The 27,604-nt window shown below is 42.1% G+C and overlaps 2 protein-coding genes across 2 annotated transcripts in view; both read left to right on the forward strand.

Annotated features, from left to right (window-relative positions):
• Positions 1–1,114: 1,114 nt before the first annotated feature.
• Positions 1,115–5,660, forward strand: snrpa (small nuclear ribonucleoprotein polypeptide A). The gene is made up of 7 exons (XM_034229405.1): positions 1,115–1,199; positions 1,509–1,589; positions 1,687–1,859; positions 3,807–3,983; positions 4,658–4,822; positions 4,927–5,015; positions 5,105–5,660. The coding sequence occupies exons 2-7, from the start codon at positions 1,517–1,519 to the stop codon at positions 5,262–5,264; spliced, it is 837 nt and encodes a 278-aa protein (XP_034085296.1). The 5' UTR covers positions 1,115–1,199; positions 1,509–1,516; the 3' UTR covers positions 5,265–5,660.
• A 5,087-nt stretch (positions 5,661–10,747) lies between these two features.
• The window catches only part of LOC117554875 (protein jagged-1b), a 51,198-nt gene continuing 34,341 nt past the window's right edge, over positions 10,748–27,604 (forward strand). The window contains exons 1-2 of the mRNA XM_034229444.1: positions 10,748–11,598; positions 18,295–18,627. Coding sequence (XP_034085335.1) covers positions 11,449–11,598; positions 18,295–18,627 — 483 coding nt within the window. The 5' untranslated portion in view covers positions 10,748–11,448. The remainder of the gene's footprint in view (positions 11,599–18,294; positions 18,628–27,604) is intronic.

The raw sequence follows: 27,604 nt of genomic DNA on the forward strand, positions 1-27,604 counted from the left end.
CAAATACAGTATTGCCCCACAGTTCCAATCTCGTCCATTCCACCCTGGTCATTCCCATTGCCAAGTGTAGACCTCAATATACAAAAAGAGTTGAAGGAAAAGAAAGAACTATTACCAGTATGGCGCATAGTCCAGAATTATTTTTGCAATATATCACTCAGACTCAACAATCATATATTTACAGATGGCAGGGCGTGCAGGGGCATGCAGTTTATATCCCAGTGAGTAATACACATAAAGAAAAGGGTAACAGACCATGTGTCAGTATCACCACAGAGTTGTTGGCATTGGTATTGTCATTGAAATGGATAGAGGAGAAAGAAATACATAATAGTGTAATTGCATCTGCAGCTTTTCAGCATTATCGAGTATACGATCAGGCAGACCTTCATTTAGAATGGACATAATAAATGAAATATTTCTAATTTGATATAAAATGCAAATCAAAGGTATAGCAACTTGTTTCATATGGGTTCCTGCTCATGTTGGTGTGGATGGGAATGAACAGTTGGATATTCTGGCCAAACAAACACTCAGAATTACGAACACAGACATAGAAGTTCCACTTAGCTAAGCGGAGGTTAAAACATTCATACAGAAATATGCACAAACAACATGGCAAGAACATTGGGACATTAGTGATACAGGAAGACATCTTTATACAATTCAAAGGTATGCGGGGGATGGAAGGAAGGTGGAGTTTAAAAGAAGGGAGGAAAATGTAATTTCTCGGATGAGAATATGTCATATACATTAAGTATAATAGGAAAGCATCCAACTGGAAAATGTATTCACTGTAGCCAGCCAGAAACTGTTGAACATGTTTTACTGCATTGCAGGAAATATAGTACTCAGAGAAATGTGCTTTTCCACTGAAGAAAGCAAAATATCATGACTTTTCGCTATCAGGGCTGTTAGGGAAAACATCGGGCAATATATATTGTGAGATTATTACGTTTCTAAGAGAAATTGATACATTTAAAATAATCTAGAGTTTTGGTTCTTTTATTTAATTTATTTTGTTTATTGTTTTCTGCAGTCTCTTGTCCACACTCCAGTCCAGTTGGTGGCGGTAATGCAAGTTGGTTTGCCAACCGCCAATCAAAGAAGAAGAAAAAGATTATGTCGCACCGTGGTTCTTAACGCGAGAATAGCGAACGGGAACTGTGACGGCCGGGATTTTCAGTCATCCTTCCTTGGTGAGTATGCCTTCGAAATCGAACTGAAGTTTTATTATTTTTTGTTATCTAGACATTTAACAAACCAATCTGTTGATTTAGTTAATATATTTGGAGGTCTTTATAATAGTGAGGAGAATCTGGATATATAGAATAGACTAGATACACATAGATAGTACGCTTCTGAATGTAAGCTAAAGCTAGTAGCTAGCTATTGCGCTAACGTCCACCCCACGTTATTCAAGTTAGCTTGTTAGCTTAGCGGCTAATCGATTGTTGTGCTCCTTTTTGGTTTAAACGGAATTTTTTAAGTTGTTAACTTATGTGCAGGTTAGAACATGGCTGCTCCGGATGTACGGCTCAATCATTCAATCTACATCAACAATTTGAATGAGAAAATCAAGAAAGATGGTAAGTTATGTTCCCCCTTTTTTCATATAGCCTTCATTTTCTGGCTTCAGTGCACATCAAACTAATGGTTTCTCAAAAATGCTCTCGTGTTTTGCAGAGTTGAAAAAGTCGCTATACGCAATCTTCTCACAGTTCGGCCAGATTCTGGACATCTTGGTGGCACGAAACGTAAAGATGAAGGGTCAGGCCTTTGTTATTTTCAAAGAGGTCAACAGCGCTGCAAATGCTCTAAGATCCATGCAGGGATTTCCGTTCTATGACAAGCCCATGGTAGGTTAATCACACATTAGCCGCGTTCACACCGAGTACTTTTCACCCGTACTTTTCGCGTTTAGTTCCATTAGTACCCCTGATTTCGCGTTCACACCAAAAAAATAACTAAGTGCCCGGAACTTTTCACCCCATTTTTAGCGCCTGCTGAGAGCAGGTTCTTTCCCGGGGATAAAAAGTACCACAGTTCTGATTGGCTGGGCGATTGCAAACCACGCCCCGTAAAACTCTGAAATGTTTTGTAGAGCTGCCATTTTATTATCCTCGCATTAGCATTATTAGCATTCGCCCAGCACACAAACGCAGAGAGACTAACTTATGGCAACACAAAAGAAAACATGGGAGCGGTGGAGATGAGGAGGTTCTGGCGATTAAGGCCCGTCCACACTACAGCTTAAAAAAAAGCTTGGAGCTGGGCGTGTCTGAAGCTCGACCAACAACCAATCACATGAATCTCCCGCCCCTGACACACAAGCAGCGGTTTGATTGGCTAGAGCTTACTACTGGCATATGATTTGATTGGCTGACGCTTCCACCTAAAGCTTCAGAAGCTTGAAAAGTTGAACATTGCTCAACTTTTGCAGCCTGAAACGCCAGGAAAGCTCCGCTCTGCTTCCCACAATGCAGTTCGGCGAAAAGTGACGTCACCCCATTCAAAGTGAATGGGCAGACGCGTTGGAAACAGTTTTTGAAGCTGTCGAAGCTGTAGTGTGTACTGGCCGTTACTCGGAAGGCTTCAGTAGAAGCTGTGAACGCGATCGGCTCTTAGTTCCATAGGGGAAATAAGTACTGGGAACTAAGTACGGCAAAGTACTTGGTGTGAACGCGGCTATTGAGTACCAGACGAATAGGATGCGTCACTAGTGCTGGGGGGAAACGATTATTTTGAAAACGATAAATCGGGCGATTATTTGATCGATTAGTCGACTAATCTAACGATTATTTTTCTGTTGTTCAATTCATAAAAAACGTAATGTAAAAAAAACGTAATGTAAAAAAAAAAAATGTCACGATACTGTGTCTCAGGGGATCTTAATATTTAAGAACCTATTAATGTGTTATACCAGATTAACGGAAATAATCTCAGCTAACTGCCGATACAAACCATGTTTACCAAAACAAAACACAAGTCTCATAAGAAGCATCTAAATGACCCCTGAGCGAAAAATGCTAACGGACATTGGCACAGAACTCAAGATAAAAGTACCCTTATTACTTATCGTAGCTGCACATACAATATATCCGATTTAAAGCTGAGACTCCACAGATTATGTAGGTATATAGTATCATCACTGAGTGATCCGGACTCGCGACAGGGGAAGCAAATAGTCATCACAACACGTACCTTCACAGAGCTTCTAGGGAGATCGTCTCACCACCGTAGCTGTCAATCTGATCAAAAGACGTGTTCAATGGCATTAAAATGAGAAAAAACGCGGCTGAATCGGTTAATCCATAGGTTTTTAACGTCTCTGTATAAAAAAATGATTGAATTTATTATCCATAATTCCATTTTATGTAAAAATCGGAGAGCAAATGCTAGCTGCTAATGGTAGCCACCACAGCTAGCTGCTGCTTCTGCTAGGCTATGCAGCAGTCTCAGTGAGATATAAATATATAAATATCTTTGCGTTTTGGACTAACTTTAAAATATTCCCATGCTTTTGAAGACCTAGGGCGAGATGTTTTCGTTTGGGGGCTTCGTGCGCAATCCTGTGAAGAGGAGGTGGTAGCCGTTTCAGTCTCCATTGTGTTTGAAGTGCGATTGCGAACTGCTTGTTGCTTTGGGTGACCCACTGTGTGTAGCGACGCGTCGACGCGGAAATATGTCGTCGACGATATTTTGAAGTCGACATCGTCGACGCGTCGCTACAGCACTATGCGTCACAATTAATAAAATATGCCACTAAACATATGATTGACACAATACAATATCCCTTCCTACAGCATATCCAGTATGCCAAGATGGACTCTGACATCATAGCTAAAATGAAGGGGACTTTTGTGGAGCGTGACCGTAAAAAGAAAGAGAAAAAGGTCAAGGGAGCTGATGCAGCTGGAGCTAAGAAGGGGGTACCAGGAGCTGCTGCACCGATGGTTGCTGGGGTACCGGCTGCCATGCCTGTAAGTAAAGCACTTTTGGCAACAGGATGTGTACAGTTTAGCAAGTATTCACAAATGACCCGGAGTATAAATGTAGACAGAGAAATTAACTGTTGTGAAATCCGGGTTCCTGGACAAATATTGCAACTGAATCAAAGAATTTGTATTTCCAATCCTTAGCTTTTGGGAAATTGTTGTCATATTTGTTTCCTCTAATGGCCAACATGTATTTCCCCAAACAAAGTAGAAGTTTGCTTTGTGCCAAAACATGAAACTTTAGTAAAACTTGCATTGTAAGACTGACTAATGAAGTGAATAACAAAAGTAAAACAATATTAAGGGAGAATTAGGCAAAAGTGTGCCTCCAGCTGATAAATGGTTTCATTAAGCTACAGAGAAAAAATTCCGCTTTGTGATCATTTTGACTTGTTTATTTTGTAACAATTTTCTGACTTTTCATAGACCAAACATCTAATCACTATGTGAAAAATAATTTAATTGAAGCCCTATTTCAAAATGTATTTTCCTACTTTATTGTGCTCCATCTATACATTCTGACAGGTATGTTATGAAACAATAACAAAATAACTTCAGATTCTGGTGCAGCCACTAAACCATTGCTTGTGCAAAGCAAAATGAGGATAGGTTTGTAGGAACATTTCCTCACAGCTATTGACATGTGCTTCACTCTTCAGGGAATGCCCCCCATGAGCCAGGCTCCCCGTATGATGCATATGCCTGGCCAGCCGCCTTATATGCCCCCTCCTGGCATGATGCCTCCCCCGGGGATGGCTCCTGGTCAGATGCCCCCTGGCGCCATGCCTCCTGGCCAGATGATGCCGGGACAGATGCCACAGCAGGTAGTGTGTTATGACATGACATGGTGTCCTTATGAATAATGATAATTTCATAATTTTGTAATGGTGGATCTATCCTGATCTATGATGTCTTTTTATCCTCACAGGTTGCAGAAAATCCTCCCAATCACATCCTCTTCCTCACCAACCTGCCAGAGGAGACGAACGAGCTCATGCTCTCCATGCTGTTCAACCAGTCAGTAACAACTCCTACTCTGCATTTGATTTGCATTGTTCTTGTTTGTCAATTTGGTGCCAGGCCTGACTGTATTGTTTTGTATTCAGGTTCCCCGGGTTCAAGGAGGTCCGCTTAGTCCCCGGTCGCCACGACATCGCCTTTGTGGAGTTTGAGACTGAAGTGCAGGCCGGTGCCGCACGAGACGCACTGCAAGGCTTTAAGATCACACAAGCGAACGCCATGAAGATCTCATTTGCTAAGAAATAACTCCTCCTGCCCAGTCTTTTTCTAACATGCAACCTGGTCTTTTATAAATGTACTGCAGTCACCCGAACTAATACATTTTTAGAAAATAACATTTGCTGAGCAGTTTTCTCTGTCCAGGATTACATCTAAGTATATGTTCTTTGGATCAGGATGCTGTGTTATTGTTCCACGCCGACAACTTCAGGTACATTTATAGAGTTCTTCATCGTACTGAACAGTATCACATCCTGGGTTGTTTTGTTTTTTTACTCAAGTCCAGGTATAAATTGATGAATCTACTGTATTTTCTTTGAAATGTGTGTCATGAAGCATTGCACCCGGGGTCTGGTCTACCAGACATTGTACCTGGAGCTTGTGTTTTTTTTGTAATTAAAATAAATGTTCCTTGAAACAATGCTCTGCCTCACCTATTCATGTATTTATGTTTCAGTTGGACTTCTCCTTAAGCCAATAGATGGTGCTACAAACCTACTTTCTTCTACCTCTGACGTTGAGGGCTGTTGCACAGGGTTAGGTGGGTAAAAGAATGGTTGGGCTAGACCTCGCTTAAACAGTTTTGTGCCCACTTCCCTGCTGTCATGAATTTGGCTGAAAATGTATGTGGCCTGCAATATGTTTTTATTGCAAAGGTTATATTGTAACTACATGCATAGGCTTTTTATTCCAGGCAACATCTTTCAAACATATTTAGCCACAGAGTATTGATTATTTGGGGAAATTACTGTTCATGTACATAACATTAAATGGCAGACTATGTCCTCCTGTAGGGATAGGTTGATTATCTAGTTGTTTTCTATTAATAATCCATAATGGACTCAAACACATTTAGGGATGGAGAGAAGGACACCAATGTCATGTCACTGAAGTCATTGACTGGACTCGGTCTGAAAGCCTCCCACATTGTCCACAAATGTTATATTTTCTATACAATGAAATACTTTGGCCTCATAAATAGATAATATAAATTAGATTTTTTTTTCTAAGGAAGCAATCAAAATCAAACCACTTTGTTCAGAGCTTCATGGGCCTCCATACAAATCATTATATCCCTCCTGCTTTTAAAGCAAACCAATTAAGGGTCCCATTCAAGTTGCTTGAGTTGCATAGTTGCATAGTATTACTAAACAAACAATCATACTTCAAATATCAATTCTACAGTATAATTTACTGATGATTGGTCATGGGCCATCAGGCTTTGCCAAAAGGTTATCAGAGTATTTCCTTCATCCTTTTGTTATTCAGGACAAATGTTTTTTTCCCTCTAAATCAATTCAGTTATAAATGCTTGATCTGCTCACTTGATAAGTAGCCTGACATATGCCAGGGTTATTTTACTGGATTATATTTGATGAATCATTTAAAAACGTGCAATGTTTTTAATGAATTGAGGACATCATTTAACGTGTAATATAAAAAAATTGGGATAGGATCGTGTTTAAATGGATTGTTGTTTTTAATGCTAGGCACTGTTCATTTTGGAAATGATAATCTGTTAAGTAACCAGTCATTAAAGCTGTCAGATAAAGTCAAAATGGCAGTAATATACTTTGTAATGCAGTGGGAGCAACACAAAAGGTATAGCATAAGATCTAAATACTACAGTGCAAGCACTTCTGATTTATGGTCATGACGCTAGGCCTCTTTAGGCACTGACGCACTGTGTTTTAGTAATCGTGTTTAAACAACTATCTGATGATTGCAAAATGGTTACAATTGTATGAGTTTGCCAATTAGTAAATGCCTGCTGTGTGTTTTGCAGTGTATCTCAAAGGCCGTCCTACACCAGTAATTAAAGTCCAATAAAGACCACCACCTCCTCAAAGGCTGGATTCATGAGTGTGGGGCAGAGTGATGTGTGAATTGGGCATGAAAAGCTTAATTTAGCCTCGCACTATCAACTGTACCCGGCGCACACAGGGCCTCCCTGTTGTGGACTTAAACTGTGCCCTGAGTAATTGTCTTCACGTCAGCTCAATGGTACACAGAAATGCACATTCTTCTGTAGTTTCCCAAGCCTTTCCACACTCCCTTATTTTGCCTTGAGAAAGCGCTGACCTTAGCCACCAGGGCGCTTTGTGTGTGTGTCCCATGCTCTTGGCAAAATGCCTAGTGCCTTCCCATTCACCAACACAGTGATCTCTCAGTTGCAAGGACTGAAAGGCAACTTCTACTTATCCGGTGGGTTATGCGTGGGAGTGAGATCAAAAATCAGCTTGTGACAGTCCATATCTGCTTCTGTGAGATTTCTGACATTTATTGGCCTATGTCAAGAGCGTTGTTGGTTATATTCAATCAATCAATCAATCAATCAATCAATGTTTATTTATATAGCCCAATATCACAAATGTTACATTTGTCTCAGTGGACTTTACAGTTTGTACAAAATATCAGTATGACAATACGACACCCTCTGTCCTTAGACCCTCACATCGTACATGGAAAAACTTCCGAAGAAAACCCACAGTTTAAAGGGAAAATGGGAGAAACCTCAGGGAGAGCAACAGAGGAGGGATCCCTCTCCCAGGACGGACAGACGTGCAATAGATGCCGTGTGTAAATTGAAAAGATAATACATTTGCAACATAGGTAGTCCAAATGTTTGGAAATGCATGTGTGTATAATAAGAAGATGAATCCACGAGGATATCCATCCAGGACCTATGATCCAGGACCACAGCCACGACTCAAGATCCAGGGCTTGCGATGCAGGACACAGGAGCGCAGGATCATCCATGACTCCGGATCCTGGCGTATATAGACACCAAAAAGAAAGAAATTTGGGGAAGCTGGGTTAATCGGAACATGAGAATACACAGGTATAGACAGAGAGAAGGAAGAAGTAAGATGTCCCCCGACAAACTAAGCCTATATCAGCAAAACTAGGGGCTGAATCTAATCAGCCCTAACTATAAGCTTTATCAAAAAGAAAGGTCTGAAGCGCACTCGGATAGGTTGTCTGCCGCCCGAACACAAACTGGAAGCTGATTCCACAAATGTGGAGCTTGATAAGAAAAGGCTCTGGCTCCCATTGTACTTTTAGAGACTCTAGGAACAACCAACAACCCTGCATTCTTGGAACGCAATGCCCTAGTAGGACAGTAGGGTATAATGAGTTCTTTAAGGTAAGATGGCGCCTGCCCATTAAGGGCTTTGTAGGCGAGAAGAAGAATTTTGAATTCTATCCTGTGTTCTATAGGGAGCCAGTGTAACGCAGCCAGAACAGGAGTAATGTGGTCCCTTTTCCTAACCCTGGTTAACTTATTCCCCTTTTTAAGGCAGTTTGTTTAACTTATGCGGAAAGTAAGCACATTAAATGAGGTTAAGTACGAATTTGAGCTACGTGTAATTGAGTGTTTTATATTAAAGGTCCCATGTCATGTCCATTTCTACTGATCATAATTCCATACTAGAATAGATTTATATTGTGCAATTTTCCAAACTCACATTGGTTTCTCATACAGCATCTAGTATTCACTCTGTCCTAAACGGCTTGTTGGAGCTCCTGCCCCCCTCCCCCTCCTTATGATCCCACTGTGCTCTGATTGGTCAGCTCGCCCACTCTGCTCTGATGAGTCCACCACCGTTACAGCGGAACATCAGTGATTATGTGTTACAATGGCGTTAGCAACCAGAAAATGACACCAGTAATGACAAACAGATGAAAATGCTGCGTGGGGTCTGGGTGCCGTGTTGGTGGCTTGCTGCTGTGAGGAGCGGACAGTGTGAGCTGGGTTCATTTCTTGCTTGCTGCGTGGGGTCTGCGAGACAGCAAGACAGTGTGAATGGACGTGTTGAGGGGGCTGCAGCACCCCCATCTGCGAGGCTCCACTAGCACCCGCACCCCCAGTGTAAGCGCACCACAGTTTCGCCGCTGCGAGGCTCCCCCCAGTGCGTCACAGTTTCGCTGCTGAGAGTGTGTGTGTGAGGAGCTTTATGTTTTTGAAAGGAATGCTCACGTTCATATTGATGTATTTTTAATACATGTTAACTTGGCCCATTAAGTGACTATTTGTGTTGGGGGGGGGGCCCGACTTTTTTTTTTTTCTCCAAATGGGGGCCTGACGGAAAAAGTCTGAGAACCACTGCCATAGACCATGATGAATTATATTCTAAGACTCCTGTACAATATGACCATTAGATGGTGCCAAATGCACCACTCGCAGGCCATGGCCTCAGGGATTTCAGAGGTTGCCGGTTTATGGTTATATACAGGGCTGCACATAACTGGTGCGCATGCGCACCTCCGCCAAAAGAAGAGCACCAGGTCATTTGAAAAAAGGCGCATTTGCGTACCAACATTGAGAGAGAGAGAAAGATATTTCCGAGTTGCATATGAACTCGGCCGGCCCGTAGCAATAAAGTCAAGACCCCCTCAAAAGTTACGGTTTATTTCATTTTAAGGATGAGCACCAAGCAACATCTCCAGGTGCTCCTTTGAGAACCAGGGCAAAAAAGTTATGTGCACCCCTGGTTATATAGGTGATTCTTCTTTGGTCTTTCTTAGGTTACAGTCAGACAGCCGACCCACTAATGTCTGTTTCTGGATGGATGGTTAAAATGCAGCTCGTGTTTGAAGGTCACTGCCCCACTATGCAAATGAGCCCTGCAGCTCTTTAAGGGCCCTCTGTTCTGCTCCGGGGTCACGACAGAGGGCCGCGGAAACACCAGCGGTTGTCAGGGAAGCTCTTGAGCATGTGGAGGAGGGAGGCAGCATCTCATTAGATATCATCCTCCATGAAGAAGGTACATTGTGCAGAAATGTTAGATACAACTGACAAGCTCTGGATGTGGAAAATACTTCCAAGAGACCGTGAAAGTATACTCACCCTACAATTCTCGTTTATATTTTTGAGCTGCCATATAGCCTGTGGCATCATTAAGCAGCGGCATGTGCGTACAGTGCAGGCTGTGGCAGCTGTTTCAACAAGTCTAATCATAAATGTGGGTATATGACGATCATTTAATAAAATATCAGAGCTGCAGGTTTGGTGCGTTCAGGTACCTGTGCTGTGCCACGTGTGTCCTGACGCTTAACATCTTCAGGCAAAAACTCTACTTAAAGCTTACATAGGCCTACTGTTTATTTCCCAGGCTTAATGGGAGGCCATATTTGTGATTGAATAACTTACATGTTGCCACCCGTAGCAGAGCTGTTATGAATGCCTTCAACTACAGTCGCTTATAGAAACTTCCCCACTCAGAGGCCATCCGAGCCTGCGCCAATCTGTGAAAAGCAGTTAGCCTAATTGGCACGGCGGTGCTTTGAAGCGAGCCGGGGACAGCGGAGGTCTGAAAATGGAGAAGAGGGACCCGAGAGGTGGCACAAAAGATAGAAAGGAAACAGAAACCAACAGAGGGGAACTGAAACGCTTTTAGGATAATCCCATGAGTAAATGTGACATAGGCGTTTTAAAAAAGTTTGGGTTGGTCCGCAAACTGGAGAGGGAGAAAGAGAGATCGTATTGGTGCGCACTGGGAACCATCCGGACAAGAGCTGAAAGACAGATTTACCCTGCCTGCCCCAGGACACACCCTCCATGCTCTCTCTTTCTCTCTCTATATATCTCTATCCCCCCTCTCTCTCTTTCTCTCTCATTGTTGTCCACACTGACTGTCGCCGCCGGGCTTCGTATCGAGTTAACAAATGACCAACCAGCCGCTTCGATGAGAACAGGCAAAGTGGAATCATTCTGATGGAGAGAGACGCAACTTGGGTTCCTGCTTTGTCCCACTCATCACGGAGTGGATATACAAATTGATTTTATTAGGGTGTATTTTTTGTTTGTTTTTGCGCGTGGATCAGGCTTGAAGAAGGGAGAGAGTGTGAGCTTATTGGGATGAGAGTCAAGTCAAGTGAGCCGGCAGATTGGACCTTTAAAGCCTCTTAACGCAGGTGGTGCGAGGAATACAGCGTACGGGGGAGTGTGTTTATGTGCCGTGTGTGTGTGCATGTGCCATTCCCAGTGGAGATCCACCCTGGACTCATGTGTGTGTTTGTGGGTCGGTGGCTGGGGGATGGTTTTCTCTGACCTGGGCGCGATGAAGTGGCTCTGCGGGAGCTGCAGGGTTTAAGACCGGAGAGGGGGAGAGCTGGGCGGACGGTCGGACGCAGGGAGGGAGGAGGAAAAGGGGGACATCACCACCGCCAGAGCGCACAGCACGGCTCCCAACCCCCTGACGCAGGGATGGAGAGCACAAGAGCGCACAAGATAACTCGGCTCTATCCAAGAAACGGGAGTGGAAAGATCACGGAGATGAAGAGTGAGCGACCCCGGGGACACCTCCACCTGCAGCGGACTGTCATTTTTCTCCTCGCGCTCACGATACAACCCCAGGTAAGCCACCGATTAAGTGCTATTTTTGGCGGCATGTAGCCTACTTAAACCTCCGGAGCTGACTTTTACCTGTTGTTCAGTCTGTGCTTCTTATCACAGCTGTTTGAATACAGGCAATAATGGAGTCTTTACACACTGTCTGTTCTCTCTTTGTGTTGCCCTCATTCTGCTCCTACATGGCGCTGTGCCCACCTGTTGTATCAGTGCGCTGCTGTCTGTTATCCAACGCAGCAAGAGAACTACTATAATCTTGTTTTAGAAGCACTGAGTGTAAATAACAAAGGGATACAAATAGTTTAGCTAAACAACTCTGTGATGAGACACACATATTAAATAATCTATAAGATAATATTATATATTTCGTGAATTTCAGTGATAACTAAATTATATTGTTTTTTAAGGACTGTCATGGCTCCTCAGTGGAAACTGGAGAATAAATAGCACCTTTATTACACACCACACATCCTCTGCCAGGCATCCACACCCCATGGTTAATAAGTGAATACCAGCATCTGCATTTTTCTGCATCTCAAGCTTTAGCACGTTTGCTTGATGATGCATTGTCTTTTTTAAAACATGATTTGCAATTCTCAGCTTATGTCCATGACTCATGGTTCCATTGATGCATACTCTATTTTGTGCGTAAACTATTGGATACAAGCATAGTCAATGCAATCAATTCTGACAAGCTCGGAGTATGTATTATTTTTGGCAGCATCAAAAGCTTTGTTTCTATGCCAGCATAATATGGGCCCAGAAGGTGCAAAATTACCCCCAAAAAACTCTCCTTTTTTGCCCTTTGAGCTGTCAAGCTGTTGCTGGCCTGATCATGATGCCTATGATTTGTGACAGGACTCAATAATAGCAAAAACATGCCCAGAGGTGCTCCAGTGTGTGTGTGAGTCTGTGTGTGTGCATGTTTTCTCTAAACAGTGCAGCATCTGTGTCTTGGGTGTGTGTGGAGCCCGGGGCCACAGCAGAATCAACTCTGGGGCGTGTGAATGTTGAATGTTCGGTTAGCTCTGCATGTCTCTCTCTCTCTGCACCTCTGCAACCACTCGCAGCTAAAGAACAACACACTCCACTCCCTCCATTCTCTGACTGCACTGCAGTGAGAAACACTCTGCATCCTCTGCTGCCGCTGCTGGGGACTTTTGATTAACACAGAACGCAAGAGACCATGTGAATGGGGACACCCTGCTCAGAATAGAACAATTCATAAGTGAAGCTTATTGACTCTTCAGAGGTCACTTCATGTTGCTTGTTGTTCAGTTTTACAACTTCCAAGGCTTACATCTGCAGTGAAATGTGATTTGGGATACTGTGACAACATGAATAAACTTTCCAAAATCTATTTTCATTTGGCCATGCAGATTTAAAAAAAAAAACGGCTGAATAAGAAAATCATTGTGCTAAAAAATAGAGCCTGTCATTTTTAACAGGGTAAATGTTTCCCTCATCATCTGATCAATAAAATGTCAGAAAATATACATGCTGATACAAGTCCCCAGTCAAAGGTGAAATAATTCTGAACACAGAGCACTTTAGTCTACTAGCATATAACACAAAGAAAAACAGGAATGTTTCATATTTGAGATGCTTGATACAACAATCTTTAGCCATGAAAAAATTCCTCACATTTAAATCGATTATCAAAACTTAATTAAAGCATGTTTCAGTCAAACAATAAATGAGAGGCTTTCCTTTCTATTCTGCTTGTTTGCTCTGTACCATGTGGGCGACTGTAATGTGAACTACAGCTTACAACTGTTTTACCTAAACTGTTGCACTTTGTTTGAAAGAAGAAATTATGCTTTATTATGGTGTTTTTATAGTGTTTAGCACTTCCTTTAACTCTGTGGTCTTGTTTTAACTCCTGCACTGCCTTAGCACTGTCCTACCTGTCTTTCGCAGTGAAACAGGGTTCACTTACTGAACGTGAATATCTTTAGACGAAGAGGATTTGTTTGTGAGCCACCCTGAGTTTTGGGTGTAGTGAACCTCAAACTGCCCAAAGCTCTCTCCTGCAGAGACGGTCTGAGCCTCGGCTTGGCCCCCCTCTCTCCCTCTTTCCCTCTCTCTCCCTCTCTCCCTCTCTCTCTCTGGTCGGACTGAGCGCTGAAATGCTGGTATGCAGGGAATGGCTCGGCAGCGAGAGGAGGAGAGGAAGAAAGGAGGATGTAGAGTGATGAGCGCCACTGTATCTCCACAAGCCTTTTGATGTAGACTGGTTCACCCCCCTTCATCCCCCTGTCCCCTCCCACCTCACCCCCCCTCTGCTCAGGGACAGGGGCAGGAGAGGGACACGCTAACCAAACACAATGGGGCGACTGAGGATCGGGCTCAGTGTCGGGCAGTGGACACACGAGAGCTTGTTGCTCGTAGTGATTACTGTCCATAATGAAGCGCACAACTCCACTTGGGGATGCATGATTCTGATTCTTGGACTTAATGAGCAATAATTATGTCCAATGTTTGTGCCAGAATGCCAAAAAGAGCTGTGAATTATTCAGATGTATTCATCAATAGAGGCTTCGTGGCAAACGGAGATAACAGTGGCATCATTTTTTGTGTTTTTTTTTGCCGTTGTTTTAAGAAGCCAAAGCCATTGTTTAATTCTGCAGTGAGTGTGACATACAGACAGAGGAGCACACACACCCACACACATGCATTAGCGCACATGCCTGACCCCTGTGCTCCGAGACTCCCTGGGGGTCTTGTTAAATCTGTGTGGATGTGTGTTCACTCCACCCATATTCAAACAGTAAGGGAACACAGTAAAGAAAGGGAGGCCGATGAAAAGGAGCATGGCAACACTGCAGAAAAAAACTTGATAACAGAACGAGAAATTACAGGAGCGTTACAGCTTGTTACCACAAAGAGAAAGAAGGGAGGAGGAGTCCCCTCTGTGTCATCGTCCCCTGGGTTGGGAGAGTGAGACATAAGAAGGGAGTGGTGGTGAAACAAAAGGTGGAGAGAAAAAAGAAAGACAAGAGGCGCTTTCACACCGGAGTACTTTTCCCAGGAATAGTTCCGATAGTTCCTGGGATTTTGCGTTCACACCAAAAAGATCTGGAACTAGAACTTTTTTTGCGAACCTTTTCACCCCCTGCTAGAGAGCAGGGACTTTCCTGGGGAGAAAAAGGTTCCAATTTCTGATTGGCTGGGCGAATTGCAAACCACGGCCCGTAAAACTCTGAAAAGTTTTTATTAAGCCGCCATTTTATTTGCTCGCATTAGCATTATTAGCATTAGCCCAGCGCACCAACGGAGAGAGACAAACGTATGGCAACACAAAATAAAACATGGGAGCGGTGGAGTGATGAGGAGGTGTCGGCGCTTCTCGCGATTTACTCGGAAGGCTTCAGTAGAAGCTGCTGGGAAGACTCCCAGTCCCAGCAGCTTCTACTGAAGCCAGTCCCCAACTCCGGGGACTTCCGGCCGGGGACTTCGGGTGGCCATGGGTAAAAACCACCAATGAGCGCTCAGCTCGAGATACTAGCGAGTCGTTTCCCATCAAGCATTTCGCTTCCGCAGCCCATGGAGAGAAACTGCGCCGCCTCGCCTCGCCGCGCCGCGCCGCGCTCTCAAGTCTGCGGGCATCTTTGTCCCGCGAGATCAACGTCTCATGTAGGCGAGCCTCCAGAGCAAGTCGGACAAAATGACTAACCATCATGCAACGCACTAGCAAGACGGCGATCGCAATTGTGCAGATCTACGTCAGCCGTTTCTCAATCGCGAGGATGCTGGCTTGGTAGTCGCGTACTTCCAAGTCACTTGACCTTCAGAAACGAAGCAAGTATACTTCCAAGCCACGGCTACGGAAAACGAAGAAGAATGGAACAGGCTAACAAGTGTGCCACTCTCTCTAACAGGGACGTGCACAGACATTTGAAGGGCTATTGCTCTAAACTGGAAAAAGGGCCTCCCCCCCCAAAAAAATATAAGACCAAAACGATTATTACATTAACTGATTTGAACAGTAATTCACATCATCATCTCATTACAAAATAAGTAGGCAACTACTTGCATTCGGTGACTTGATTTTTAAAATGAAAACCAGGGACATTTTTTGTTTTGCGGTCCATATCTCATTAAACTATCTAATGTTAGAAACTATTAAAAAAAAAATGGGGAAAATTCTGTTCTAATGTAGTTTGACCATTGTAACTGCTGAACAGACATACTGATCAAATAGGGCTTCTCTAATTACCTTAAATAAACTCACTAATTAATTAAACCAGTTCAATATGCATTATTCTTATCATTCTTTATGAGCGCAGTAACGGTAAGGTATCTAATTAGTTATTTATTTAGTATTCCATAACTTAATAACAGAGATGCTCAAACTAAAGTGGAGACATGGCAGAAATCCTACAATGAAGCGGGACAGTGAAGTGTTCTCCTGAGAGAGGGCGGCCCCGTTGAGGGAGTTTACCATGGATGTTTAATAGGAGTTTACGGAGCAGATGGAAAGACACAGAAGCACAATAACAAGTATATGTAGGTGTTTTTTTGTAAATAACCGACGGTGTCAAGAGGAAGTAAAGTCCCTCCCATGAGAAAACTCAAAGTCCATTTTCCAAAATCCGATACAGTAGCCTATAATAAATATAATATATATAATACGTAACATGTGTAATCACACACTTAGCGATATAGAACATAAATAATAAAAACGTAGGCCTACCTGGTTTAAAACACTTTTGTGGTCATACTTTGGAATGAGTTAACACTGAAACGAGTTCTTCATTCAAAAGTTAGGGGCAAATACATATAAGAAGAAGAAGAAGAAGAAGTAAAAGAAGTAGTAGAAGAAGAGTGAAGCTGGTGTGTTTTCCCCATGGTTTTCCCGCAGCGAGACACTACAATACTAATTGTGGGCTCATCATGTTGATTCGACCACAACAGAAAAAGAAAAAAAAACTCTCGCTCTCTCCAGAGGGGCAGGTCAGCCAAAAAGGGAAAACGGGCCGTTGCCCGGGCAACATTAGCCCGTACCTGTGCACGTCCCTGCTCTCTAACGGTTTCAACATAAACTGTACCAAAAATAAATACCTCACGATGTCTATAATTATGAACTTGCTTTACTTTCACGGAACACATTTTTCGTGATAACAAACAAATGTAACAAAGTAACATATTTACCAACACATGTTTTTGAAATTGGTCCGTGCGCAAAGCATTGTTGGGATTTTAAGGACGCGAAGTCTACCCATGTGCAGCTTCGAAATTTCCCCCAAACCAAGGACGCAGCCTCGGTGGAATTCCAAGTATGCTGGAGATTGGAACAGTCCTTCGGCGGCACTCGATGACGTATAGTAGCATCCTTGAAATATTGGCTTGGAAGCCAAAATCCTCGCGATTGAGAAACGTCCTCGGTCTCGCTCGTCTCAAACAAGCCTATTATCTATGGCAGTATTCTTTCACACACAGTGACGTCAGGAGCTACCCACAATGCAACGATCGCCATATATATATATATATAAATACGCCATTTTTCTGGAGGTGCAAAAATCCTGGAGGTGCTAATATAAACAGCTAGCTAACGTATCCAGGCAGAGTGCACTAGGTTTTTTTTCTGAATTAACGACCGAAGAAATCGCTGCATGTCTTCAGATTACATCTCTGGACTTGAGGGGTGTGCTCTAGGTCGTTACCAGCGTAAACTAGAGCTGTGTGGGTTGTTGGATGTACAATGTATGGAATTACGACCCTCAAAAGTAGCCTTCGGTCGATTTTGGCAGCATCTACGTCTATCTTCTGGAAACACCAGGTGAATACCTCACTTGTCACAATAATATTATCATGCCAATGCATATATGTGGTATTTTAAAGTTGACTATATTGATTAAGGCAATAGACTATGATATTCTGCTTGCACCTCGTGTGAAATGGCGGATACCGGAAGTACGGTGTCGCCCTCGGCCCAAAACCCGTATGTGTGTGTGAAAGAATACGCCCTGAAGTTGTTGACAGCGGCCTGCCAGTAAACCCAAAGCAGAAGAAGAAGAAGAAGTGACGTCAGTGGCTTCATTTGCGTAATCTTCCCTCATGGGGGAACTAAAAGTGCTGGGAACTAAGTGCTGGGAACTAAGTACGACAAAGTACAACAAAGTACTTGGTGTGAAAGCGGCTAATGCAGAACCCTAATTTCACTGTGTGTGTGGTGCTCTGAACCTATTTGCTCTATAAAAATAGGATTTAATTTGAATCCTCCGTTCTACTGACATTTTTTCCACAAAAAAATCTGCTCACAAACATATTAACCAAAATAGGGCAGTATTTCTTTAAGATTACTGTCAAACAGAGACATGAATCCCTTCTGGCTTATGTTCTACTTGCTTTCATGTCTTTCTGCAATACTTTCTGTCCATTTTTTCAGTTAAACAACTTTTGCAAAACTTAAAAATCATCTCATTGTATAACCCCAAACTAAACTATAACTTGGCAAAAACAACAGTTAGCCACCATTGATGCAACTATTTCAGGCACACTTTTAGTTACACTTCACTAAAAAGACATGAATTTGAACAAATCATCAAATAACACATTTAAATCACCTTTGACTTTTGTTGCTTTTGCATCATACTAATGAGAGCCTTCATACCGTAATAGCGAGTTCTTATTCGCACTGCTTTTGTTAATAACATATTAATGTAACTCTCTCATTCCCTCTCCCCTCTCTGGACTCAGGCTGTGTGTGCAGTCGGGATGTTCGAGCTTCAGATCTATTACTACCAGAACCCCCTCGGACTGCTGCAGACGGGAGACTGCTGCGACCTCCAGGCCAGCGGGGGCCAGCGCTGCTCTGCCAGGGACCAATGTGACACTATTTTCCATGCCTGCCTCAAGGAGTACCAGGCCCGGGTCGCCCCCTCTGGAACCTGCACCTTCGGGTCGGGCAGCTCTGGGATCCTGGGGGGAAATTCCCAGACGCTCCGCCACCGAGGACACGATGGAGGAGGAGCAGGAGGAGAGGATGGGACTAATGGACACATTGTCATTCCCTTCAAGTACGCATGGCCAGTAAGTACAGGGGGCACTGCCCCTTATCAGTATGGTTACCAAGGGAACAGGCTAAGCTTCTAGTACAACAATACACTCAAGCTGAGCGAGGCAGGAATAACAATGAAGAGTTCAGACTCAAACGATTTAACACCTTTTTGCATGGAACAGGAAGACCTATTTTCTGAAGCAAAATTAGCTATTTTGTTCAGTGAGGCAATAATAACTGAGGGGTCACAGTACATTATTTTTTAAGTCAAAGGTAACAAGTTGGGAACTGTTTAGACTGTCAATTTCTAAATAAGATGATATTGCATTCCTTTGGGGCTTATCGAACAATCTGCTTCTCGATTAAACAACAGGCTGCTGGCTGCTCCATCTTGTGTCCTCATCAAAGAGCAGACCAATTCATCTTCCATTAGCACAACGGAGGAGAGAGTTGCCAAGAGGGAGATATCGACTATTCAATCCAACTTTCTCTTTCCTCCTTCAGACACCCCTCATCCTCTTTTTCTTGATTTGTACCCACAGTTAGCAGGAATCATTTAAACAAATATAATTAGGGAGTAGGGAGAGATTAAGGCGTTAGCCCATAAAATGAATTATTTCTGTGTTCTGTGCTTTGTTTACAGATTAAGGTGGTTAGGGGCTCCTAGGCTCTATCTCTTTGAGCACCCCCACCCAATCTGCAGACTATAGGCCAACCTGTGCTTTATCCACCCCTGATCATTCAGTACTGTTTCATAAATATCTTTTACACAAACATGCATCGGGCTGAAAGTAATTTTACTATATTGATTATCCTTTAGATTAATTTCAGACAACAGTAAAAACGTTATAAATATGAGTTTTTGCCGATCTTATTATTTATCTTAGTTAATTATGATAATCCATTTGACTTCAATGGGTTTTTGACTGTTGATCAGACAAAACAAACTATTCAAAGAAAAAGCTAGAATTGTTTCCCTTTTTTTCAATCAATGAATCATTAAAATAATTGTTACATATATATATATATATATACATGTAAGTATAGTTTTGTTGCTTTAAGATCAAGAAAGTCAGGGACAGTAACAGCAGTGAGTGACCCAAATAATCCCATATTGCAGGGCTCTGAAGTCCTAAAATCCATCCCTTCATCATCTTGCATTAGTCACTTATTTCCTGGACTCTTCATTGCAGCAATTTGTTTATAGAAACTACAGTAAGAGAAAATCCCTATAAAGCGACTTGGCAAGGACACGAAGGAGCGAGCCACAATTTTTTCCAGGGATTGCGGAGGCTTTGTTTGCTGTTTTTCTTCTGCAGTCTATCTTTCTTTCTTTTAGCCTTTGATCGCTCACAGCATGGTTGACTCCTTTCTCGTAATGAAAGTATCACAGAAATGGCAGCAAAAGACCTTGTGGCTGTAATTCGACTCATTTTGTGGTGTAATAATGTTCCTAATATGGCACAAAACCCAGGTGAAGCTTCAGAGCGTGAAACACACACTCCTAATGTATCCTTGCTGACCTGAGCACACACACACACACACACACACACACACACACACACACACACACACACACACACACACACACACACACACACGTAACACACATTTGACTTAGGTTTCTTCTTCTTGATTAGTATCAGCCTATTTACCTGTGAGACTCTCTGTCCCTGAGCCAATTATCTCCCTTATCTGTGTACAGTTTGCTTTTGTTTGCGCTTCAGTGTGTGTGCTGCATGCTGCATACTGCGTGTGTGTGTGTCACACTATTTCTCCTGTCTGTCGGGAGGTGTGTGATTGGCAGGTACAGGAGTGTGAGAAAGTTCTCCGTCAGAAAGCTTACCTGGATCAGTTTCAGGGCTGGGCTGCAGGGGGAGAGAGGGAGCTGGGACTAAGCGTCAGTGCTTTTGAGACTGAAAGACTCGCTTTATCTGACCATCTCTGGGGGGTGGAGGAGGAGGGAGGGAGTGATCCCCCCGCCTCAGGTGAGGGGATGAACAGGTGAGCGTAGTCATTATGAGGAAAGGTGAGCTCTCTCTGTCCCCGGCCCTCCCTCCCTTACTTGTTCTTTCTCTCTTTCTCCCACTAATCTCATCAGGGAAATGTGCAGTCATATGTGCGTGTCTGTATTTGCTTATGAATGTGAGCAAAGTTGTAATTCGTTGTGTTTTGTTTGTTTTGCGTGTAGGCTAAAGCCCCGAGATTGAAAACGGGGGTGAGGGGAGTTCATCCCTGTTAGGCTTCTGTAAGTCTGCGCTGATTGCGCTGGTTAAAGCCCAGACCATGAGCTGATACCAGCCAGTTGGATCCCATACTCTGCTTTTATGCTAAGCTAACCCATTGTAACCCAGCACTAACCACGCAGTTAGAGAGTAGCAGTTGATGTACTTTAAATATATATCACAGTACTTTGGGTATATTTATCATCAAGGCTATACTCAAATTCCCATGTTGTCTCATTTTGAAAGAAGTGCTATACATGAGCCTGTCCATGAATTCATGAAAACTACATGTATAGTGGATATGATATGCCCCCTGGTCACAGATAGTCTGAGGGACGCGACTTCAGTTTGACCTCAGCGTTAGTATCACAGACACTGAGCGGTCTGGGATGTTTTATCTGCGGCGCCTCCGCTGAGACAGGAAAGGTTGTGCGAGGTCATTTCTTTAAGCCGTTCCTCCGTTGGTGATTTTCTAGTTGAATCTGTTTGGATGACGGGTGAACACAGAGCGCTCAGTTGGTTCCTGTTACCTTTTTTTTAGGTGACAGAAGTGAGAACAAGTCAGTGAATGAAGCAGGAGGATGAATGAAAAGTACAGTGCAACATAAGGACCAGGTGGTGCCTATTCCTCTACGTCTATATATCCAAAGCAATACGCTGATGATGTGCAATACTTAATCTGACGTTTCCTGATCTTTTGTCATTCTGAAGTATTCCATCAGGGTCTGGTTCTTTGTTAAAACGACCCCTGACAAACCACAATAGGATAGGTGCTATACTGTTAACGTGAAATTAATGGAGTGAAGTCTCCGTTTATAATCCACATGTCAAGTGTTCAAACTCATTCATGGTCAGGTTTACTGCCAGAGGCCATAGCTGACTGAGAAATACTCACATCAAACTGAGAGCATGTGATATGTGCATTATTCATTTAAAGCTGCCCTATTGTTTTTATTACTCTAATAAATATTGCTATCAACTATGTATAACGTAAAGGTTAATTCTAGATAGTGTAGACAGTTACTGGAACTTCTTTCCTGTTTTATAAAGGAAATACAGTGAGAAATAGATGCACATAATTGCTCACAGCGATGCATTTGGGTGAACAAAGCAGTTCCTCTTAAGTGAAATTATGTTCAGGGAGCTTCTTCTCACCGTCCTCTGACTTCATTCAACATGCAAAGTGCGGCTATCATGCAAATATGTTCAGGATGAGCTACTGGAGTCTCACACCAGTCGGTCTGCTCTAGTGTTATTCTGCTGCTGCTTTGTTTCTGTATTTATGTGTAGAAAAACTGAAGTGAATTCATTAATACCAGAAGAAGTGGTACTGTAGAAGTGCTCATATCCATTGTTGAAGTTAAAAGATGAGCAAAATATGCAATGCACCATGAAAAGGCGCCTATGTGACTAATATTATATTATATATAACGAGAATATTAATACAGATGCACTAGTGCATACTGTAAGTAGTATTTAACTTCTGTAGGCGGTTCAGGTGAAACAACATTTAATGACTTGTTCAGTAATTTAGTCCAGTTCCATTGAGTGGTTAAGCCCCCACAAGAGTGTGATGAGATAAATCCAAGGGGGAAATTATGTATTGTTAATAATAGAAAAATATTATTTATATTAGTGTATGAGTTTAATTATTATTCCTTTTGTAGTAGAATGATCAGATGTCTCTAAGGGAAATTCAATTAATTATTTAATCTTTGGTGGAACTGCTTACGACTTCAAAACATCTGAATTATGTCTAGGAGTCCGTAATGAACACCCTCAGAACCAATAATTAATTTAGCACATAACCCTCTATGAAATGTCTTTTTGCACTAATGTAGCATATTAGATTTATTTTATGGGTTAGATGTTCGAGTAGTTGGATAGTGTTACATTTGAATAGAATCATATTTTGTAAAGAAACACAAATTGTCATTCTATCACTGACACACAAAAAACCTACAATCCTTATCTTATATTTTAATTCTGGCTCTATCTTTATATTATAAATAAGGATATTCTTGGATAATGTACCATCAACGTATTGTGGGTGTTTCCTATCTTGTCCCATCCATCGCTGGCTTAATAAGTAGCATACAGACACTAGAGTGGGGTTGATCTTTTCATCTAACTTTAGGCAAGAAAGTAAATGTATGTATTTTCCAAAATGTCCAAACTTTACTTTAGATGTAAAATATGTTTCTGTAGGCCTATATAAATGTGTAAACAACACACACACACACACACACACACACACACACACACACACACACACACACACACACACACACACACACACACACACACACACACACACACACACACACGGCTGTAACCTGTGCATTCCTGCTGTGTGGGAGCCGAGGGGGAAGTTGGTGAAGGGAAACGAGAGGAGAGCAGAATAGTTGGAGCTTTCTTTTCTGCAGAGTCTCTCTTTCACTCTTTCTCCTCCTGTCGTTTGTGCTCCGCTCTCTTTTGTCCCCTAATTGACTCTCCTACGCAGCCTTGCATACCAGCGTGTACGTTGATACTGTTGTACACACACACACACACGCGCACGCACGCACACACACACACACGCACACGAACACACACATTTTGTGACACACCCAAATATAGATCAGGTATTCATCAGCCAACACACACACACAAAACACAAATAGGGTTAATTCCATCGGGAACGGGAGCTTGTGTTTTTTAGAGATAAGTTAATAACTCGGGGGTAAACGTCTCAAGGGACGCATGTTTTAATGATTTCATTTGTGTGTAAATTGGATTGAGGGTATGGAGTCTCATTATTAGGAGAGAAAAAGGCAAATTAATCTTGATTTACATGATCACAGTGCAATTATAGTCTCTGGATGTCTTTGTGTGTCATTGAATGCAGATAGCACGTATACAATCGTTTAAATGGCAACACAGGTGTAATCACAGCAAATAGTGGACTTTCATTCTTCACCATCGATCTGTTTCTTTTCTTGTCATATCTTCTCACCCTCCATCTCCAACACACACCCTCTCACTCTCTCTCTTTCGTTGTGAACGTTTTGTTCTCGGTGTCACTGCAGTTGTGTTCAGCCACATCACGTCCCGGTGGATATCACAAGGCAGGCAGAGATATAGTGTAGCTTTCAAAAATCCTCCCTACTCTCTCTGTGGTTTCTTGTGTTGTCTGTCTGTCTGTCTGTCTACCTATCTATCCATCTATCCATCTTGAAAAAACGAAAATGTTGACTTTATATGTATCCATCTGTATCCATCTCTCTATCTACAACTGTATCTCAGTAGTCAAAAGTAATTACCATCTTCATACCATCTTCATAGATCCTCTAAATGTGAGATTCCTGTAATGTTTTTATCAGAAATCTGAGTGCTCACACACACTGTTAACACACACTGCTCGCAGACTATTTTCTCACTCGTAATGCGTCTCTCTGCAAGTGCAGCCGTGGATGTGAAGCGTCCAGACAAGGTAATTTCCTGCGGAAGTCAGAGAGGCGAAGGAAAGGAGGGGGGGGGGGGGGATCGGTCTGGGCTAGGACGGGGGACGTGAGGGAGGGTAGAGGGTGGTAAAAAGAGTTGAGATTAATGAGCAAAAGGGTAAAGTTGAAGGAGGAGAGACTGCGTATAGAAGATGGAGGTGAGAGGGTTCACTGTATGATCTCAGAGAGGGGCACAGGTGTTTTGGGTGGGGGTGAAGATGTAGACAGGAAGGTGTGTGTATCATAGCGTCTTACTCACCCTGTTAATGTAGCAGCAGGAGGTGAAGGAGGGGAGAGACGATGAAGGGGACACGACGGAGATGGGGCAGGGCGACATGGAGGATGAGGGCACGTCATGTCAAGAGGCCTCTGTTGTTCCACAGCGATTAGAGCGGCCACATAGTTTAGCTTAACTCAATTAACCCTGCAGGAATGTGACTGTCTGACAGATAGAGGCGCAGACGCTGGTGGAGAGTAACTCAAGGCCATTGAAAATTGGAAAGGGGCTATGTTGCCTAGTTTTTGTTTCTTCTTCACTTCGTTTCAGAGGCGACATATGGTACCTTTAACGCATCCACATTTGTCTTTCAGCTGATAGCTAGTTTCATTCATTGATTAATTCAACTAACTAGTGGTTCCCACCGTTGGTTTGTGTTCTTTTTACGCTTCCGATGTCCCTGAGTTCCAGTTCCACCAAAGAGTAAATTCATTTAAAAACCTTTTAAGGAAGTAATGGGCTATTTCCATGGAAACGGAAACACATATTTTTACTTTTTCCTATTGTGGAATGATGTGGAATAAGGAAAAATCATAGTTAAGGTTAGTGGATCTTCATTGACATGTTTACAAAAATAACCATGCAGTCAAGGTCAGGGAAAAATCAGTTTCATGTATATATAAAACAAGACTAATGTCAAATTATCCAACATTTCAGACATAAAAGATTAGAGAAGAGTAGCAAGACAAATTAGTTTTGTATACATTTCACGACTACATCTTTTGGCGCTTTGCCGGAGCCGACCCCTAGGTTGGGACTTTTTCAGCTAACTTTATTTATAGTTATTCCAACTAGTTCCTCCTCAACCTTTTTGCATCAGAATCTAATGACTAATAATACATGTGTTGTAAAGGATATTTTACTGAATGAGTGATTTTACTTTTGATACATTCTGTAGACAACATCTGCGGTTTATACCTTTGTACTTTTACTTATGTAAGATTTTGAATGCAGGTCAAACAATGGAAGATTTTCACATCTTGTATTCTTAACTAAAGAAGAGAGAGAATGAAAGAGAACTGGGACATGATGAAGATGGTACTGGTGGTGGGTGCATGGAAAGTGAGTTATGGTGAAGATGGGAAGATAAAGGTGGCTTCTAATTATGTCCAGAATGAAAGAAAAACACAAGAGATGACGAGAATGCAAGAACAGAGACATTTAATTACAGGGACGGGGTCACAGGAGCAGGGTGGGGTAGATGGCTGCACACCGGGGGTCTAATTCCACATCTCGTGCTGTGTGTGTGTGTGTGTGTGTCACCTGAGGGAATAATTGGATCGTTTTTACAAAGACTTCACAAATTAGCCACCATTACGTCACGTCTCTCTTACTCTCTTGTCCCTTATCTGAGAAATATTTTAGTTTTTCTTTGTTATTGTAAGCACCCAATCAATCAATAACACTATAATGTGGCTATAACTATGACTTAGTGTCATGTTTGACACTAAGCTTCTTTAATTATGAAATGTGGAAAGCCCTAAGTGTCCATTTTATTGAATTATTTAGTAGTGGATACAAACCTTACATATGAAACCTTCTCAGCTGTTTTCAGTATTCTTTACACACATAACATGAACCTGACAATACACACTTCCCTATCTACTGTATGAGCTTTGCCGCTGGAATAGTAATGGCATTGTTACTGTGGTTACGTCCACTATAATTTGCAGTGTAGGTGAGGTGTCAGCCGGCCAATCAGGCGCAGGCAAAGCTGCTTCCATGACAACCGCTTGCATGTTTGTGTGTGTCTCTGTTAGCTCTCTTTTGTGTTTGTAAATGTCCGACTCTGTAATTACTTCAGCTTTCTGATGCAAAGGGTGAGACTTGGCAGGTTTATGGAACAGCTTACGGCCAGCTGCAGATTATGAATAATAAAAGTTGTGTGAAACATTTGCCGTTGATTACATTTTCTTCATCATCTACTCAGCGAATTTTTAATAGTCTTAAGTCACTTGCATGTTGATGTTTGTGTGTGCATGTGTGCACATACACACTTTTGATATTGCTGTCTGATTGACCTTGATGTTTATTAGCATACAGGCTTAAGTGCATTTGTTTAATTACTTAATGCAGGATTGACTTAATTCTTATGAATTTGGACCTACAAGACGAGCAAAGTGTGAGGATTATTTTTTTTTCTACTTAATTGAATAGTGGCCATTGTAGAAATGGTAGAGAAAGAAAGTCATGCAACAAAGGCAACGAAACTGATGTTGTAATATGGCATGCGTTATAAACGCTTGTATATCAAGGTGTTCTTTGTGTGGCTTTTGGATTCGGCTAGTAGTGCAGTGAGTTAAATAATTAAAATGTTTCTATTTAACTTCCAAACAGTTGGTAAAAAATGGAGATACTGATTATTTTTCCCCGTCCCACCAGTTAGTTTTTCAAATGAACTAAAACATAATTTATTGACAGCATCTCCCACCCTCAGCTAATCATTCATAGATATACTCTCATTATCATATATCCATTAGGAACATTGGAAAAGTGTGGAAATGTTGCATGATTGAAATAAAGAGATGAATAAATTATTAGATATGTGAAAAGAAAAAACACTAACGGTAACATAAAAAGAGAATGAGCTATAGTGTAAGATATGAGAAGATCATCGCCAATCAATTGATAAAATCACTTGATAATTAATGAATTTCCTTTTTATGACATTATTTCTATCATTTCCGTGTTTGTCTAAAAACCTATGTTGTTTGGTACTAATTAAAGAAAGAAACAGACATATGTTGTATTGCTAGTTAATTAATTTCAGTTAATTATTTGCACCGCAGCTCAGCTGAACATGCATGCAAACAATTTAACAATAAAGTCTCCAAAATGAATGATGAATAAGAATTTGTTTTTATAGTTGGTAAAGACCAAAGCCTGTGGTAAATAGAGTTAACTAAGGTTTCTTCAGGTGGTAACAAACACAACTGCAAATATATTGTAATGCTGCTCCTTAACACTGGATGTGTAAATAAGCACTTTCTGCTAACAAATCGTTTCTGCTGCTGTCAAGCGGCAA

This window comes from Gymnodraco acuticeps, unplaced genomic scaffold (genome assembly GCF_902827175.1).
Source record: "Gymnodraco acuticeps unplaced genomic scaffold, fGymAcu1.1, whole genome shotgun sequence".
Lineage (NCBI taxonomy): Eukaryota > Metazoa > Chordata > Actinopteri > Perciformes > Bathydraconidae > Gymnodraco > Gymnodraco acuticeps.

Excerpts from the sequence above, each read along its gene's own strand:
- snrpa (XM_034229405.1), top strand. The coding sequence starts at position 1,517 with ATGGCTGCTCCGGATGTACGGCTCAATCATTCAATCTACATCAACAAT. Across the intron at positions 3,984-4,657 it reads GGGTACCGGCTGCCATGCCT|GGAATGCCCCCCATGAGCCA; the intron begins GTAAGTAAAGCA and ends TTCACTCTTCAG. Across the intron at positions 4,823-4,926 it reads CGGGACAGATGCCACAGCAG|GTTGCAGAAAATCCTCCCAA; the intron begins GTAGTGTGTTAT and ends TTATCCTCACAG.